General features: G+C 43.4%; 1 protein-coding gene across 2 annotated transcripts in view; it reads right to left on the bottom strand.

Annotated features, from left to right (window-relative positions):
* AIG1 (androgen induced 1) overlaps positions 1-17,671 on the bottom strand; it is an 82,496-nt gene extending 64,825 nt beyond the window's left edge. The window contains exon 1 of one of the 2 annotated variants that reach the window (XM_033143915.1): positions 17,403-17,671. In XM_033143915.1, coding sequence (XP_032999806.1) covers positions 17,403-17,543 — 141 coding nt within the window. In that variant the 5' untranslated portion in view covers positions 17,544-17,671. The remainder of the gene's footprint in view (positions 1-17,402) is intronic. The other variant, XM_033143914.1, reaches the window with a different exon arrangement.
* Between the last annotated feature and the right edge of the window lie 694 nt (positions 17,672-18,365).

The raw sequence follows: 18,365 nt of genomic DNA, 5'->3' as shown, positions 1-18,365 counted from the left end.
TCTGCATGGCTTCTATCAAGAACTCCAACTTTGGATTTTCTTGACTGGCTTTCCAATATAGGATGGACATGGATCCAGCTTCCAACAGGTTGCACATTTTTATCTGCAGCAATGAAATCCAATGCCTCCTGTAATCTAACCCAGTAATTGAGCTAGCAGGTCCACAATCATATAAACATGTGTTCTTGTCTAAATAATGGTTGAAGGCAGCAGTGGCGTCGCTAGCCTCTGCGCTGCTGGGGGCGGCGGCAGCGCAGAGGCACCCCCCTGGGGGAGGGGCACGACGCGTGCGTCGTGACGTCATCATGACGTCACGACGCACGTGTATGCAGAAAGGGGGGATTTCCCCCTTTCCGAGGCTTTTTTTCGGCAGGGGGTGGTGACCAGCGAGGAGGGGGTGACAAGCGCGCCCCCCCTCGCTGGTCGGGCCCCCCCCGCCGAAAAAAAACGGGCGGAAAGCCTGGAAAAGAAGCAGAGCGGCGCTTAAACGCGCCTGCTCTGCTTCCTTTCCAGGCTTTCCCCGCCCCCCCCCCGCGGTTTTTTTCGGCGGGGGGGTGACCAGCGAGGAGGGGGATGACTAGCGTGACCCCCCCCTCGCTGGTCGGCCCCCCCCCCCCCGCCGAAAAAAGCGGGCGGAAAGCCTGGAAAAGAAGCAGAGCGGCGCTTAAACGCGCCTGCTCTGCTTCCTTTCCAGGCTTTCCCCGCCCCCCCCCGCGGTTTTTTTTCGGCGGGGGGGTGACCAGCGAGGAGGGGGTGACAAGCGTGACAACCCCCCCTCGCTGGTGGGCCCCCCCCCCGCCGAAAAAAAGCAGCGGAAAGGGGAAAAGGAAGCAGAGCGGCGCTTAAACGCGCCTGCTCTGCTTCCTTTCCCGGCCCCCCCCCCCCCGGTTTTTTTCGGCGGGGGGTGGTGACCAGTGATGAGGGGGTGACAAGCGTGACACCCCCCTCGCTGGTCGACCCCCCCCCGAAAAAAAGCGGCGGCAGCACCCCATCCGTGTGCTGCTGCTCCCGGGGTGACGGAGGGCGCAGCGGCGCGTGGGAGTGGCGGGAGGGGTCGCCCCCACCCGCCGCTGCTCACCCTGTCACTGGGGGCGTACCGCCCCCACCGCCCCTCCCCAGCGACGCCCCTGGAAGGCAGCCCTGTATCGGGAAGTTTTAAATGTTTGGTGTTTTACTATGTTTTTATATGTACTGTAAACTGCCTAGAGTGGCTGGGGAAACCCAGGCAGATGGGTGGGGTATAAATAATAAAAATATTATCTGTGTACCTGAAGAAGTATCCATGCACACGAAAGCTTATACCAAGAACAAACTTAGTTGGTCTCTAAGGTGCTACTGGGCTTTTTAATTTTTATATATATTTCAAAAATATTATTGCTATTATTAAATAAATTACAGCAAGCTGTAATGCAGCATTTCTTCTGCATGCAAGCTGGCTTTCAAACTGATTCTTTCCAGTATTACCTGCTTAGAATTATATTCCTGTGCCTGACCAACTGGCCTTCAGAAGCAGAGCAATGTGAAGGACAGCAACACAATTTGCAGGAAGACCCTAAAATAAACAACACCTTGATGTTGAAGACCATCTCAAAGATGTGACCACATTAAGAGACCAATATTTTTCTAGGAATAATCAAGGATAGCTAGATTACTAAAACCTGTGAATCGATTAAGCCTCACACTAAATGGCTGCCTACATTCTGTCCACCTGTGAATAGGAATCAAAGGCTCTAATCCTAGCCCTCCTTACCTAGGAGTAGATTCCATTGAACCGAGTAGGAAAATCAACGAAGATTCAGGTGAATTCCTCAACGTTATAGTCAGAGCAAACCTTTTTAATTAATAGATATAGATGGATGACTATAATTAAACCACCATGATGGTACATAGCTACCTGATCCAGATCTTTATGCATTCTGGAGATCATTAATGCCCAGAAACATTTCTCCCAGAAGGATGATTTGAATGGAAGGATATACTATCAACTCAAAAAGGCAGCAGCTGGAAATTGTAGCAAAAGCATTTAGATCTTTCAGCACGCAAAACAAATTGCTTGAAAACCTGCCAGGTCACATAACCTTCACCTTGCAAGTCTGCCAGATCCACAAGTGTGTTTTTCCTTTGAAGCAAGCAGAATATGATTTATTTCTCCAGATTATCTGTTATGACTTTTCCTGTCACCTCTGTGTACTTCTTGTAGTCATTTGTCAATCCTTTGGCATAGTGTAGTGAGGTGAACACACATTAAGCTTAAGCAGAAAATGTGGTTGAAGATACTATCAAATAAGGAAACATTAAGTCAGACGACTTATCTCTTTTACTACTGGAAGTGTGATTGACTGGGCCACTGTCCTTGAGATCAAACCAGTTAGTTCCTCAGCGGGTTTATTTCCATCTCGCTGCTTATAAAGTTTAGACTGACATTAAATGGACAACAGTCACCTAATCCTATAGAATCCAGTTTTTTAAGTTCAGATAAATCACGAGGGACTAAGACATGGTTCTGACACTAAGCTGTTCAATGTTTATATATCTATGCCAGGTGAAAGCTTCTTTCCCTTCTCATTTGCTTCAGGTCACCAATGGGTTGTTCTAGTCCCCAGCAAGCAATGTTTCCCACCATACACATTACCGTAATCAGCAGTGAAGAGGGTGCTCACCTTACCTCCAGCTGTCCACATCCCTGCTACAGGACAGAGAAGTTGAGGAGCGATGCTGGCAGAGCAGATGCGCTAGACTGGCTCCGCCAATGTGTTTGCACTGTGCCAACCTTGCTGTCCTCTTGCTTCTCCCCCATCTCCATCTCAGTATACAGCAGCAAACATGGGTGACTGGAGGTTAGATGAGCACAGCTGCCCCACCCTATCATCTATCATTGACATTAACTATGAGCATAATTCAAGAAGTTGGGAGGAACCTACTAAACCAAAGTTAACATTTATTTAAATTTGGAACAAAGGGGAAAGGCTGTGTTGCTTTGCCTTTCATCAACTGAGGAAGACAGTCCTTGTTTTTAAACGTGTGTTTTTGGTAACTCTTTTTTCATTTCAAACCCAACATAGCCTTGAGTGTCTACGCCTAGCATTTCCAGTCAGGCTGCTGTTTTGTCACCACAGACAGTCAAAAACTTGAGAATGTGGTAAGAGGAAGTTGAGGTCCTTATCCACCAACCTTTCAGTTGCCAGATCCATGTATTGGCCTGGTTGGAAGAGAGACACTGCAACTGAACCCGGGGGGAACTGTGTGATGACAGTCATCCCAACAGCACTTCACATAACTTGGCCCAGTACTTCTAGTCAGGCCAGTTGGGCACTGAAATTGGCGAAGAAGAAGAAGAAGAAGAAGAAGAAGAAGAAGAAGAAGAAGAAGAAGAAGAAGAAGAGGAGGAGGAGGAGGAGGAGGAGGAGAGTTTGGATTTGATATCCCGCTTTATCACTACCCGAAGGAGTCTCAAAGTGGCTAACATTCTCCTTTCCCTTCCTCCTCCACAACAAACACTCTGTGAGGTGAGTGGGGCTGAGAGACTTCAAAGAAGTGTGACTAGCCCAAGGTCACCCAGCAGCTGCATGTGGAGGAGCGGAGACGCGAACCCGGTTCCCCAGATTACGAGTTTACCGCTCTTAACCACTACGGTGTAGGGGAAGGCTATGGCGAATTCATACTGACATAAGTTTGTAGTCAACTAATTTTTACTCAGAGTAGAGACACAGGAATTAATAGGCCTAAGTTAGTCGTGGTCATAAATTTTAATGGGCCTATTCTGAATAAAGGCTAGCTGAATACAACTCACAATGCTTTACTTAATATGATGCTTCAGAAAAGCACTTAGGGCTTTGGCATTATGGGAATGCCTCCATGACACCAAAGCCTTTGCAAACAGAAGAACTCAGGCTGTCTCATCAGGTCATCACTCTGAACAAAGATATCACTGGTGATTTATTCCACGAGTTATTTAACTATTTACAATTGCCTTAAACTTGCTTGTAACAGGATGGATCCACCAAGGGGGCCCTACGGACTGCACTTCTGTTTGCACAAGGGAGGGCCAGCAATTTCTCAGGTCTGTATATGACACAACCTGGTTTGTTCATCTGCTCATGTCAAGGAAGGAGTGAAATGGAAGTGATCGAACTATGTTCACAGTATAGTTTATTAAACCAACATTCTTGGCTTATTGTCACATGTGACCATGGCCAAATATCTACCTTCATAGGCACATGTTTAAAGGAACATCATTTTTAATATATATATATTAAAATAGAAAACCTCTAGCCAAAGTCATTTTCTAATAATTGCTATTCCCCTCTTTCCTCCCTTCAGTTTAGCTGCACATACAAAATCTGTCTTTATTGCTTTCCATATCCTGTTTACAAGGCATGATAATTTCATTAAATCTATATCATCCATTCAGCAAATATATTTATATGAAATACTTTTTTTATTAGATTACATCTTTTACATTTTCTTTTCTAAAGCTCAGTTTTGTTTGGCTCCTACTCAGCATTGCAGGCTACGCCATTATTTTTACTTAAATATTAATATTACATGCAATGCTACAAATATGATCAGTGATATATCCTGGGAAGCATGCCAAGAATCAACAAACAGTGGGAAAGGCCATGTAACAGACTAGGTAACATTTGGGACTGCTAGTTAAGTAGGGGGGAAGAGACATGCATTGCAGCTGTCTGTACTAAACTGGGCTTAAGGATAAGGTTTCCAGTGGGAGGAAAGCCCCTAACTTTTTATGAATAAACTGCTTGCTCAGTTGGAGGGAGGGGGTAAGCTTGATTTAAGATTAGCTTAGTGAAATCTTTCCCCTAATACATAGCAGAGAAATTGTATATGTGAACTTCCTCTAACATGCAGAGTAGATTGCACACTTAATCCAAAACAAAATGGCTTCTTATAATACTTGTTTAAATAAGGTGAAATTAAAAACATTTCCTGTTAGGACTGTTGTCCAGCATCAATATGTTGTACAGTGGTACCTCGGGTTACAGACACCTCGGGTTACAGATTCCGCTAACCCTGAAGTAGTACCTTGGGTTGAGAACTTTACCTCAGGATGAGAACGGAAATCATGTGGCGGCAGCAGGAGGCCCCATTAGCTAAAGTGGTACCTCAGGTTAAGAACAGTTTCAGGTTAAGAACGGACCTCCGGAACGAATTAAGTTCTTAACCCGAGGTACCACTGTATTTGTAAGTGATTTAAAAATAAAGACTATAAACTATTCCTGATGGCATTTTAGGAGTGCTTTAAAATGTCATGGATTAAGGCTAGTAAAGGTTCTCATGGGTGTGAGATAGCATAATGTGGCTGCACTTTATAAGTAGGAGTCAGACATGACTGAACGACTGAACAACAACAACAAAAAGCAAACAAGGGGATATTGTCATTGCATTCCAAATGGCTTCTCCGTGCTATGAAGACTTCTTGGGTTTTGAACACATGAATGCTGGTAAAGAACTGGAAAGCAACGAAAACAAGCTAGTTCATCTCCCTGCTCTGAAGCACTACAAAAAGCCTACCCCCTACCCTTAAGACCAACACACAGAACACAGTACACCAAGAGCAGAATGCAGATGCCTGCAAATAGTTTCAGATAACTAGATGAAGATACAAACACCATTACAGAAGGGGAACTGGCATGAGGTGGGTGGGGGACAAAACATACTTTCCAGGATATCCTGAAAAGAAAAAGATAGAAGAAGATAGATTGACTACACCATCGACAGGTCATACTATGAGTTCAGATTTCCAGAGAATTAAACAATGGAACATCTAAGCCAGGCTTTCTAAAGAACGGGAAGAGAAAGTGAGTCAGAATGCACAAACATAGCCTGCTTTTCTTACTAGAAGAAAAACTGAGGGCATGAGGGCAACTGCATTTACACACTTTTGACCCCCCCCCCAAATGGGTATGCATGGTGTGATTGGTGTGTGCCCCATGGTTCCTTTTCAGTAGCATGCTACTTTTACAGCCTAGTCCTACACAATGTTAAGTGCACCAAAGCACACTGAAACCAAACTCTGCACAGGATCAAGTGTGCCTAATTCTGCACAGGATCAAGATGTAATTGTGCCCTTAAAAATGAAGATGGCTTTCTAGACTTTCCCTCATTTTGGTAATGGAAGATAAAGTTTAGTGACTGCAAAAGAGCACCTATCTGCATTCTAGTACACAAACTACGTTCAAACATGTGGCTGGTATGGATCATGATACATACATGATATCTACAGAAGATAGCCCCTTCCTCAGCTGCATTCTAGCAGAAGTTGGCCAGTAGGTGAAGGCATGGGATTCCCCTCCCGCTCAGGCACCATCAGTGCTAGCAACTGCTCTGTGTTCTCTTCCTCACTTCATTGGCCTTTCTGGAATGCTTCCTTTAATAATCTCTCTCCCCTCAGGTATTCCATTTGTTCATGTCCCATCCCCTCACTCCAGCTTGCAGGCTCCATTTCTTTCTGCACTTCTCCCTCACTACGTGACCCAAACATTAGATCATCTACTTCCAGCTTTAAATACACATATAAGATATTACTAAAACAATGCAGCCACGTTTGCACTACCCAAAGTAAATAAATAACATAAACTTAAGCAAGCCCCAAGTGGAAAAAAACAAAGAAACCAACTAGCAACAGAGCTGGAGAGAGAGCACTTTGATGTCTGAGATACAGGATCAAAGTAACTTCAGAAACCAAGAAGAAGCCAAATTTTCAAACTCTTATTATTCTGAAGAACTTGGAGAACAATAAATTATCTGAAAATCCTCAAAGTACTTTGGGCTATGATGAATAAACACTATTATACCTCTAAAAAGTATCGTTTTGCTCTGACTGTTTACCACTAATTAAGACAGTAATTTTTTCGAACACCATTTCCAGCAACATATTCTCTTTGAAGTGCTCTAGAGATGTTGTTCTTGCACAGTAAAGAAACAAATGCTTTTAAAATTTGCTCTTGATAGCTTGCAGTCTTTGATCAATTCTTTACATGCCTCCGGGAAGTAAAACTTTGATATATTTATTTAATTAGCTAGAGTTCAAGAAATAGACGGTAACAAGTAGCTTGGGCCCTCTTGACATAGTGTCCTATGGAGAAGATGCTGTAAAGACAATTTAAAACATTGTTTTTTATATACCAGAAGCAGGCTAACTACAAACATCACTATTGCTCTCCCTTGTGTTTGTTCCTAAAGAAAGAATGAAGCAAACAGGCTATGAAAACAATGTTTACCATTAGGGTTATCGCTTGCATATGGCTTTCTCTACATTTACCCCCCATCCTGCCACGTACAAACTGTTCTAAGGGGACTTGGGGACTCTGGAAAGAAAAGTCAACGTTCCACACACCTGACTTTAGGATTGTCCCCAGGCCTGTGCACAGCCTCCCTTACTCCACCGACTATGGAGAGAAGTGAATTACAAAACAAGTAATGAAATGTATACAGGATCTCCTATACTAAAGGCTAAGCCATCTTGACCCTCTGCTAGATTCTAAACCTTCAGACAACAGACACAGGCTCCTAGGCACCACAAAACTATGGGTGGTGGATTCTACTAAGTTTTACTGTGGCCTCTTCTTTCCAGGGCAACCATGCTTACCCCCAGCAGAGATGAACTTGGCTTATCAAGCCAGTCTGGTTGAATAGGCGTGCCTCACTATTGCTGCTCTGGAATTGGGGTCTCTGGCCCTGGTCTAATCTCTAAGCGTCAGGGTGAGTGCAGGCCATAGGAGGAGTCAGTGGTGGTTTTTTTTACTCCAAAAGCATCCATGAGTATCCTCTCCACCTGCAGCTGCTTCAGCAAGTCTCTGACTTGGTCACTGAGGAATCATTCAAGAGGGCTAGGCTTGATACTTCTGCCCTCTTCCCCTCTCTTCACCTTCTGCTGCAACAGACAACCCAAAGAACAAGAAGGGAGGATAGATGGAGAAATCAGGAAGAAGTGGGCTTGCCTGCTTCCAGTCTCAGATTTTGGCAGTGCTCTTTTAAAGCCCTGTCTGTCACAGCAAGGCAGGATGGAACTGAAAGGGGTTCTCTACCACACCATGAGGTCTCGTGACAAATTTGCATAGCACTGCCAAAAGAAGTGAGTAGGTGGGAGAGGCACCCATTCAAGGATCTTATCAAGTAAGTAAAGGCTAGAAACTTAGTGCTCCATTCTCTCTGTTCAGCTTTATACCCCACACAATAAATGACCCTCCTCTTCAGGACACTTCAAACCACCCTTCCCCCACACAGCTGCCACTATCATACATATTTCAAAGATTCCATCTGGGTGCATCAACTACCTGACTCCCTTGCAGCCAACAGAAACACACAGCCTACTCAAATATGCCTGGTCGCTGCTGCTTTAGGAAGCTGAAAAAAGAATTTCAATCTATGATCACAGTGGCGAGACCTTTACATGCATAAAGATTTTTGGGGGGGAAGGGGAATCATCATTACCTACCATGGAGGAATGGTTGCAAAAATTATTGGATTTAGCCAAGATAACAGAGTTGACGTGTTTAATTAGAGAAAAATCATTGTTGATATTTACTAAAGATTGGAAATCCCTTATGGACTTTTTGTGTGAAAAAGAAAATGAACTTGTGATATCTGGGTTTGAGGATTGGAGAAAATATTGGTTTATAGAAAGTGGAATAGTTGGGTGTTACCTTGGAGTGAATTTTTGAACAATTTATATATATAGAAGAAGAATTGGAAGTTCTTTTTTCTTTTCCCTTCCTCCTCCACCTTCCTCTCTTTTTTTCTTTTCCATTTTTTGGTTTAGCTTTTTATTTAGATTAATCTTTTATCTTTGGAATTATAAAAAGATACTGGGTATTTGATATTTTGCATATCTTTTTTAAAGCTTTAATATAATCTATTAGGGAAAAAGAAGAAGTTGAAAAGAATGTATTTAAAGGTAAAGGGACCTCTCACCATTAGGTCCAGTCGCGGAAGACTCTGGGGTTGTGGCGCTCATCTCGCTCTATAGGCCAAGGGAGCCAGCATACAGCTTCCAGGTCATGTGGCCAGCATGACTAAGCCACTTCTGGCGAATCAGAGCAGCGCACGGAAACGCAGTTTACCTTCCCACTGGGCGCTGCTCTGGTTCGCCAGAAGCGGCTTAGTCATGCTGGCCACATGACCTGGAAGCTGTATGCCGGCTCCCTCGGCCTATAGTACCTAATCTACTTGCACTTTGGCATGCTTTCAAACTGCTAGGTTGGCAGGAGTTGGAACCGAGCAACGGAAGCTCACCCCGTCACAGGGATTCGAACCACCGACCTTCTGATCGGCAAGCCCTAGGCTCTGTGGTTTAACCAACAGCGCCACCCACGTCCCACATATTTAATATCCCATTATTCTATTTTCTGCAAGCCAGGATATGGTATCAACCAAGACTGCAGCTACATTTTAAGCAGTAAATAAACAAACAGAATGTTTGTTATCTGCAACCCTAAGAGCAAAGTATTATTGTAATTAACAACAAGAGCTTTCAGAAATTTCTTTCATAAGATTAGGGGGCAATTGTCTGAAGGTCATGAATAGGATTGTCATGAAAATGGGTTAGCTAAACGGCCTCGGTCCTGTATACCTGAAGGAGCGTCTCCACCCCCATCATTCACCCTGGACACTGAGATCCAGTGCCGAGGGCCTTCAGTCGGTTCCCTCACTACGAGAAGCAAAGCTACAGGGAACCAGGCAGAGGGCCTTCTCGGTAGTGGCGCCCGCCCTGTGGAACGCCCTCCCATCACAGGTCAAGGAGATAAACAACTACCTGACATTCAGAAAATACCTGAAGGCAGCCCTTTTCAGGGAAGTTTTTAATGTGTGATATTTTTGTATCTGATTTTTCTTGGAAGCCGCCCAGAGTGGCTGGGGAAATCCAGCCAGATGGGTGGGGTACAAATAATAAATATTCTTATTATTATTATTAGCTGGCCAATAATCCATAGAGTGGTTATAATACAGTGGATGCTTGGGTTGCGAATGCGATCCATGCGGGAGGCACATTTGCAACGTGCAGCGTCCGTAACCCGCAGTGCAGCGCCTGTGCATGCGCGGGTTGTGATTTGGCGCTTCTGCACATAGCGCCAAACCCGGAAGTAACCCGTCCCAGTACTTCCAAGTTTGGCGCATTGCGCAACCCGAAAACGCACAACCTGAAGCGGCCGTAATCCAAGGTATGACTATAGTAATGTTTGGTTGAGCATTTGACCAAATGAACAATTTCACTAATATATTAGTGAAAGAAAGTGTTCATTAACATGAAAATCATGAAAGTGGAGTATTTTCTATAATTATATCCCATGTTCTTTAAGTCAGATAGGCTTTCTCTATCAAACAACAATTTGCCAATGAAGCTAGGAGAAGTATGATCGCAAAGCTGAAAAGCAGCAGAAGTTAATGGTCACTGTTGGGTAATCTGACACCTTTCATCTGAAAAAGAGCCATCCCATCCCTAAACACCATTTCTCCATAGGAAATGAAGCAGCATTGCTTCCCACTGCTGATGAGAGGCATTATGTTCTGGATGACATCACTCTCCAGTCTTATCTCAGATACATTTGCATGCCAAGCAACCAAACCAAAGGGACAAAGACTGCTATGCTTAACAGGCCTGTAGACAACGGGACAGGAATAAATATACAGTAAGCATACAGAGGTGAGCTACCACTAGACAGATATTGTCTAGACAGTATATAGTGAGTAACATGCAGGACTCCAGGAAACAAAGATACAGCCTCCCATATTCTGAGCAAAAGTTATTCATTGTGCAGGATTTTTTAATTTTACATTCTATTGTTAACACCAGCATCCTACAGCACTTGGAACATTAAGACACTCTCTGATAGCGCAGCAACTCAGCCAATGATTATGGGTGTTACCAAACTAGATATTCTGTGCCTTGCTTCAGTGCAAAGGTAAAACAATCAATAAGTTATCTAGAAACAAAATTATTTCAAGTACTACATTATAATCACCCCGTAAAAAAATCCTTCAGTCTAAAAACATTCATTGAGAACTCTTGAACAGAATTCTGCATTCTGGTGATTTGTTTAAAACTGAGACTAGGAAAACTCAGAGAAAGCCAATTTCCAGACACTTCAACAGCAGCATATTTTCAAGCAGCATCTGGGCGGTCTAACTCATTTTAGGAAGCAGATACCACTTGCAATTTGATGGAAATAATGCTGAGGAACAAAGTGTTTCCAGGTTTGCTCAAGTCATGCAGACACACAGTATGCCCCTGCCACGCTGGACGAGGCAATTGGCCAAAACCAACCAACTCCTTTTCAAAGACAATTTCCAGAAGAGTTGTTAAAATTAGTAAATCCCTTTTGCAGATGAAATCAAAATACCATGGTCAATTTTTTTAAACTGTGCTGCTGTGGATGGAAGTATGAAGCCAAATAATGTAGGACTGGTTTTTGATGAGCAATGCAAACCCGATGTGTGAGAAGAGTTTAGAATCAAAATATGCATCGTTCAGATCTACAGTTTTCTAAAACCAAGGGACCTGAACTGTTCCCTGGATTCATGCTGCAAAAAAGCACAGGACTGGAGTCTCAGCAAGCAGGCTTAGGCACAACTGATATACTTGCACAAAAGCTTGTTTCCTATCAGTGTGTGGAAAGTGTCACAAGGCACTTTAGCAACCCTGGTAGTAGTTAGAAAGGAGGGTTTGTGAGTCCTTCTGCATTACATCCTGTGGGCCTCTGAGATCCAACAGAAACAACCCAAGCCTGCATTAATCTAATTGTACAGCAGATTTGCCAGTTATAACAGCTTTACTCTTTAGCTTTCGTTGTTTTAGCCTATGGTGTTTCATCAACTTTGCAACCTTCCTTGGATGCAGAAAAGGTGGGAGAGAAGTTTAATAATTAAATGAGATAACATAAGGATTAGTCTGTGATGAAAGGAGAAAGTGTGCGGCCAAATAGATAGGGTACAGTTCTAATCTGATTAGTTGTAGCACTTTTGGTCATAGTTTGTGTCATTAATGCAAATTAATTGATCTTGCTGAGAATCTATTATTTTACCTTAAAGAAAAAATTAGTACACATGCAACCAGACAGAAAAAGTCATGGGCTTACACAAACTATTATAAACACCATGGGAGAAGTGTTCCCAGCTACACCACCCATTGACCTGGAAGTCTTATACTGTACGAAGCTGCTGCAAGAGAGGGACTGTGAATGACATCATAGGAGGGGTGTTTCTAAGATGAAGGTGAAGCTCCCTTGTTATTTTCGCTATTGGAGGCTGCATGTTGTTTAAGTGTAATCTTGTAATATTTATAGTATTGGAATGTGGTTTTTTAATAAGTTATTATATTTGCTATTGTTTTGCTGTGTTATGAAATTGCTATTGTTATTATTTTGGTATGTTATGAAATTGTTGCTTTGTTATTGACTTGCTATGTTATTATAAAAAATTTTTTGTACTGTTTTTGTACTGTTGCATTCTTTCTTTGTGGCTAGTTGCTTTGAGCATGGTTCTTTTGTGGAAAAGAGGCATACAAATAACAGAATAACTGAATAACAGAAAAAGGTTGTCAATGCACTTCAATAGTATCAGTCAAAGTAGAGTAATAGAATCATAGAGTTGGAAGAGACCACAAGGGCCATCCAGTCCAACCCCCTGCCAAGCAGGAAACACCATCAAAGCATTCTTGACAGATGGCTGTCAAGCCTCCGCTTAAAGACCTCCAAAGAAGGACACTCCACCACACTCCTTGGCAGCAAATTCCACTGTCGAACAGCTCTTACTGTCAGGAAGTTCTTCCTAATGTTTAGGTGGAATCTTCTTTCTTGTAGTTTGAATCCATTGCCCCGTGTCCGCTTCTCTGGAGCAGCAGAAAACAACCTTTCTCTCTCCTCTATATCAGTGTTTTTCAACCACTGTTCCGCGGCACACTAGTGTGCCACGAGATGTTGCCTGGTGTGCCGTGGGAAATTACTTTATATATAGTCAATATAGGCACAGAGTTAATTTTTTTAACATTTTCTAATGGTGGTGTGCCTCGTGATTTTTTTCATGAAACAAGTGTGCCTTTGCCCAAAAAAGGTTGAAAAACACTGCTCTATATGACATCCTTTTATATATTTGAACATGGCTATCATATCACCCCTTAACCTTCTCTTCTCCAGGCTAAACATACCCAGCTCCCTAAGCCGTTCCTCATAAGGCATCGTTTCCAGGCCTTTGACCATTTTGGTTGCCCTCCTCTGGAAACGTTCCAGCTTGTCAGTATCCTTCTTGAACTGTGGTGCCCAGAACTGGACACACTATATCAAAGTGAGGTCTGACCAGAGCAGAATACAGTGGTACTATTACTTCCCTTGATCTTCCCTTGAAGTACAGTAAAGACAAAGCAAGAAAGCACTTTTGACTAAATATAGTTATTTTTCACATTTCCCCCCAAGCCCAGACACATTTTATAATGTGTTTTTCTCAAGAGGAAACAAAGTTCAGATACAAACAACTGACATGAAGGGTATATAACATTACCACAACTACAATCAGCTTCTCAAAGTCTAATGCTGAGAGAGATTACTGACCCATTACAGCCTCAAAGTCAGCCTTTATTTTAAATGACATGCTCATCACAAATTGCCTGTAGCTTTCAAATGTATCAAGAACCTAAATTCTGCCTGTGGATTGAGGTTGTGTACTGGTTGCCCAAGACTGAAGTTGTGTCCAAAATAAATTATATTATTTGTTTATCCAACGTTATACTCTTTCGAAGTGGTACTAATAGGATGGAAAACATTTGTTTCTTAAATAGAATTGCCGTCTGGCTGTCACTAAGTATTGTTTTAAAAAAAACACCCAAACTGTTTTATGCCTAGTAGTCAGGAATTCAAAACACAGTCAAGCAAACTAGAATACCTTACTTTCCAAACCAGTTGGGTTCACTTTGGTTCCCAATTCTTTTTTTTCTAATATAACTTCTATGACTTTAGAGGCTGCATGTCAAGCAAAAATTCAAAAATACAAGTAGCAGTAAATAGGAATGGCTGAAAAGGCTTCATTTGCTCAATATCTGGCTCTTTATCACCCTTCTCTTTAAAAGGGAGCCCATATACAATCAATATGCCTTGCTCCACCCATCGCAGGATTCAAATAATCTACTGCAGAGAAAATGAGAACACAAAGAAGGCTATTTACCCCCCCCCCCCAACACACACACACACATACATCTGCTCCCAATGTGTAATAGTTTTGCATTACCAGTTTGCAGGATGCTATTAATGACCAAGTTACCCCTGGGTAAGAAAGCTCTCAGAATAGATTAATCATTAATACAAGTTCTATGATCACTTCCTTTCTAGAAAGCTAATAGAAGAAACTCCAGTTATCCTCACCGAGCTTCAGTGCACATAAGCCTACTTTTGAGAGGAATGTGAGCTGTGCATCACTGTACATAAAGCAAAGGTATAATATAGTTAGAAATAAGTCATGCAATTCTGACAGACCTAACTACTCCCAATGCTGTTGTTTTTGTTCATATGAATGCAGCCTATGAAATAAAGCACTTTCTGTGATGCCATGAAGATAAATGGAATGTGACAAAATGCAACAGTGCTAGCCTTGAAAACTGTGAAAACTAATGGTTTCAAGCAGTTAATTTGGCAACTTTTTACTTATAATATGGTAGGAGAAACTTGTTTAAATAGGTATGTCCTTATTTTAAACAGCCCCATCAGTGTTGCAAAAATAACACTGCACAATTCATAAAAAAACAGCTCTCAACTGCAGTAATCCCCCCCCCCCAATCATGTAACTTGACAAACTTTAATGCTTGGGAGAATAGTAAAATAAACAAGCTAAGAAAAGGTAGACAATCCATCAATAAGAAAACCAGTCCTATCTTAAGGTCTGATTAAATTCCTGCAAACAATGGAAATATGCCTTATAATAAAGAGGCCTTATAATTTCATTGTCAGTGAATAGAAGCTAACATAGGGAAATGGTTGCAATTAAACCAATCATGCCCAATAAAAAAGACAAAAAAAATGGCTATATATAAAAGGAAAAACACAGTACAAATATTCATCAGCAGCATCAACTCAAATAAATTCGTGAAGAATTGACAGAATTCACAATTCAGTTTTAAAAAGATTAATTGTTCAATTGACACGATACGAAAGAGTACAGCATTACTCAGTTATACAATAATCACTTTCTACATTTAAAGCAATCAGTTATCAGTATCAGATTAACTTTGAAGTTGAGAGAATCCTTCAGAGAATGGAAAGACTGAAATATTTTGGTGAGCCATGGTAAAAAAAAAGATACAGAACTCGTGCAGGGAAAAATATAATTTTTTCAGATTTGTTCCTTCCAATTAAGTAGGAGGTTGGTGCCATCTTGAACAATTGGACAAGCTACGTTTTTATAGCCTATGATTGTAGTAAAAATTATTAGTCATGATGGCTGTCAGTAGCCTAATCAGTAGCTTTCACTGAAATAACATCTTGCGTAAAAAAAATTGTCCAAAGTATGTAATAATCAAATGGGAGTAAACAATACCACAAACCTTTTCATTGAAAGATACTCATTACCATTCTGTACCTTTTCAGCAATTTCCCCCACTCTACACCAAATTTCAATACAGTATGGATCTTTGGGTAAAAGATGTGAAACCTATAGCCCCAAACTGGACAGTACATATTTTGGGCTATTAAAAACTCACAAAATTAAAAGTGGGATTTTGTTATGAAAGTTACTCATTACCAATGGCCAACATGGGTGATAATTTTACTAGAGACATAGGATGATGACGACTACCGGTAATATATCCACAGCCTGTTATCTGCATCCATTTCATATGACGTCAGAGGTGCACATGTATGTCAGAATGACAAATTGTACAAAACACGTTGAAGCCATCTCCTGAACTCCCTTTCTTCATATTTGATGTCGCAGTACAAAATTGTAAAGGTCCCTCTTGATGCTACTGACTTTGCTGTCATGTCCTTGTCACAAGGTGGCTAGACAGCCTGCAACCAGGCACACTGGAGCATCATTGGGCGACCTAAGAATTTGAACTCTGTTGTCCATGAGTAACTTATAAACACCATTAAGTATTGTGTAGGCAAAACACATTATCTGGGGGAATGGCTGTACCAAAGGCATGCAAAAGGTGCAATGTTCAATCCTGGGCCACTTTAGGTGGAGCTGGAAAGGGCTCCAGCCTGAAAACCTAGAACGCCGCTGCCAGACAGTATCAACAACAGAACTGAGCTAGGTGGACCACTGCAACTTGCTATGTTCCTAAGATACCGCTTTCGCACAGACTGAGTGTGGAATTTCTGGGCCTTTCACTAACAGCAGACAAAATGGCACTTGCTGCTACTGTATGTGATGGCAATGGCAATGGCATATGTGATAATATCGGGAAGAAGCAGTTACAATTGTGTGTTTAGTGTAGGGGTGACTTGTTCTAGTGCACGGATGGGGAACTCTGGCCCTCCAGATGCTCTCTATGATCCAGCAACTCCCATCATCTCCCACTGCCAACCATGGTAGGCTGATGGGGGTTGTAGCCCAAGGACACATGGAGATTAGCAGGTTCCCAAGCCTTCTCGTAGTGCATGATCTTCACCTTTTTCAGACCCAGGAACCACTGTTAACCCAAACATGCATTTGAGAGCCCCCTTTTTAATCTTCTACCCTGCACCGTGGAAGCGCTCCTGCTGTGACCCAGCTTGGATCAGGCCACGACCCACCCGTTGAAGACCAGTTCATGTAATTTCGTACATGAAGAGTGTGGCCATTTCGAAAGAAATATATGATGAACTATTTCTCCCTGATTATTATTTTTTTGGGGGGGAGGGGAATAAATCCTTTAATGGGTAACATGCTGGTGCTTTATACTGTCATGACCTGCCACTATAACTACAACATTCTCCATTGATGCAATTTATCCTTTCTTCCTGAAGTGGGAGCTGTCTTAGGAAGCATGTCTTGGATCAATGTTGACATGCCCAGAAAACCAGACCGTGATATGAAGGACCTCCCTCCTTTTTTGGCGATCTGTTCCGTTTGCGGGGATTAGTGAACTGACAGCAAAAGACAAAAGATAAAAGGCAGGGGGCGGGGGACACCTCTTCTTTTTCGCCGCTTGGATGACTGAAGCTTCCCTCCCGGGCTCCTCCCCTTCCCCGTCTCCGTTAGGCAACCCCCGGGAACCGAAGGGGCATTCGCCCCGCCCCAGGCAAGGTCTCCTCTCAGGGAGGAAGCCGAAGGGAGCGCGAGGCACTCGAGGAGCCCAGCGGGGCTTCTCCCCGGGCCTTCGTCGCTCGGCAGCGGCGGCGGAGGAGGAACGCGTCCGGCCGCCCTTCCCAGGTGCGCACGCCCGTGCAGGGGCAAGGCGGCGCGGGCGGCCAACTTACCAAATTAATGAACGTCAGGAATTTCCAGCTGCCTCCGTAGGTCTGGTGCGCGGGCATGTCGATGGCTTTGTAGTTGCACAGGATGGAGAAGTAGGAGAGGAGGATGGCGCCGCGCAGCACCTGGCACGGCACGAGCGCCATGTTGCTGCGGCCTCCCGCCCCCTTTTTTGCACAAGCGAGGCGGGAGCTCCCGAGTGAACCCGCCCGGTGGAGAGAGAGCAAAGAGGCAACGGAGACGCGCTCGGGGAGCAGGGAGCCTTCGGATGGGCGGCGCGCGCGCCAGCCAAAGCAGGAGGCAAGGGGAGCGCGCGCCGCCGGCCCAGCTGGCCACTTCCCATAGAAAGAAAGGAAGAACCTGCTGAGAGCCTCTGAGGAGGCTGCTAAGGGCTGCAATCCCGCGCACAGGGCTCAGGTTCCGGGTCCCCTTTGACTTTAGGATAGGTCCGCGATGGGGCAACGTAGAAGCGAAATCCACAGGCCGCGCGAATAGAACTTATATTTTGCTTTGTGCTTTGACAAACCGTCTTCGCACAACTGCATGAGGATTTTTCTACCTGCTTTTTACTTGGGGGGGGGGCGGTTTGAGGGGGGCATTGGCGTTTGTTCGACTTTACAGCAATCTGAAGGGGGTTCTCTGATGAGGTTTTCGGTTCTGCCTCAGTCCCAAAGACAGCCTTCAGATATGAGCGGTGTTCTGTATGGTCAGGCTAAGCTCCTGCCTACCTTGCAGTACTGTACTGTATATATACTCTCCCACACTTGCAAGGTCATGTGAAAACTAAACACAAACACACACGTTTCCCACACGAAATGAGAAGTGTGAGCTCTTGTCTTTGCTTTTCCGTCTCAAAATGTTTTTCTGCTAAAATCCTACGTCCCTCGGTAGTGTTCCGATTGATAGCTTTCGCTTCCTCTCTTGAGAAACAGCATCCAAAGGAACCAGGAAACTTCGCCTCCAGGCCG

This window comes from Lacerta agilis, chromosome 3 (genome assembly GCF_009819535.1).
Source record: "Lacerta agilis isolate rLacAgi1 chromosome 3, rLacAgi1.pri, whole genome shotgun sequence".
NCBI classification, from domain to species: Eukaryota; Metazoa; Chordata; class Lepidosauria; order Squamata; family Lacertidae; genus Lacerta; species Lacerta agilis.
Note: the sequence above shows the minus strand (reverse complement) of the source record. Positions and strands in the feature narration are given on the sequence as shown.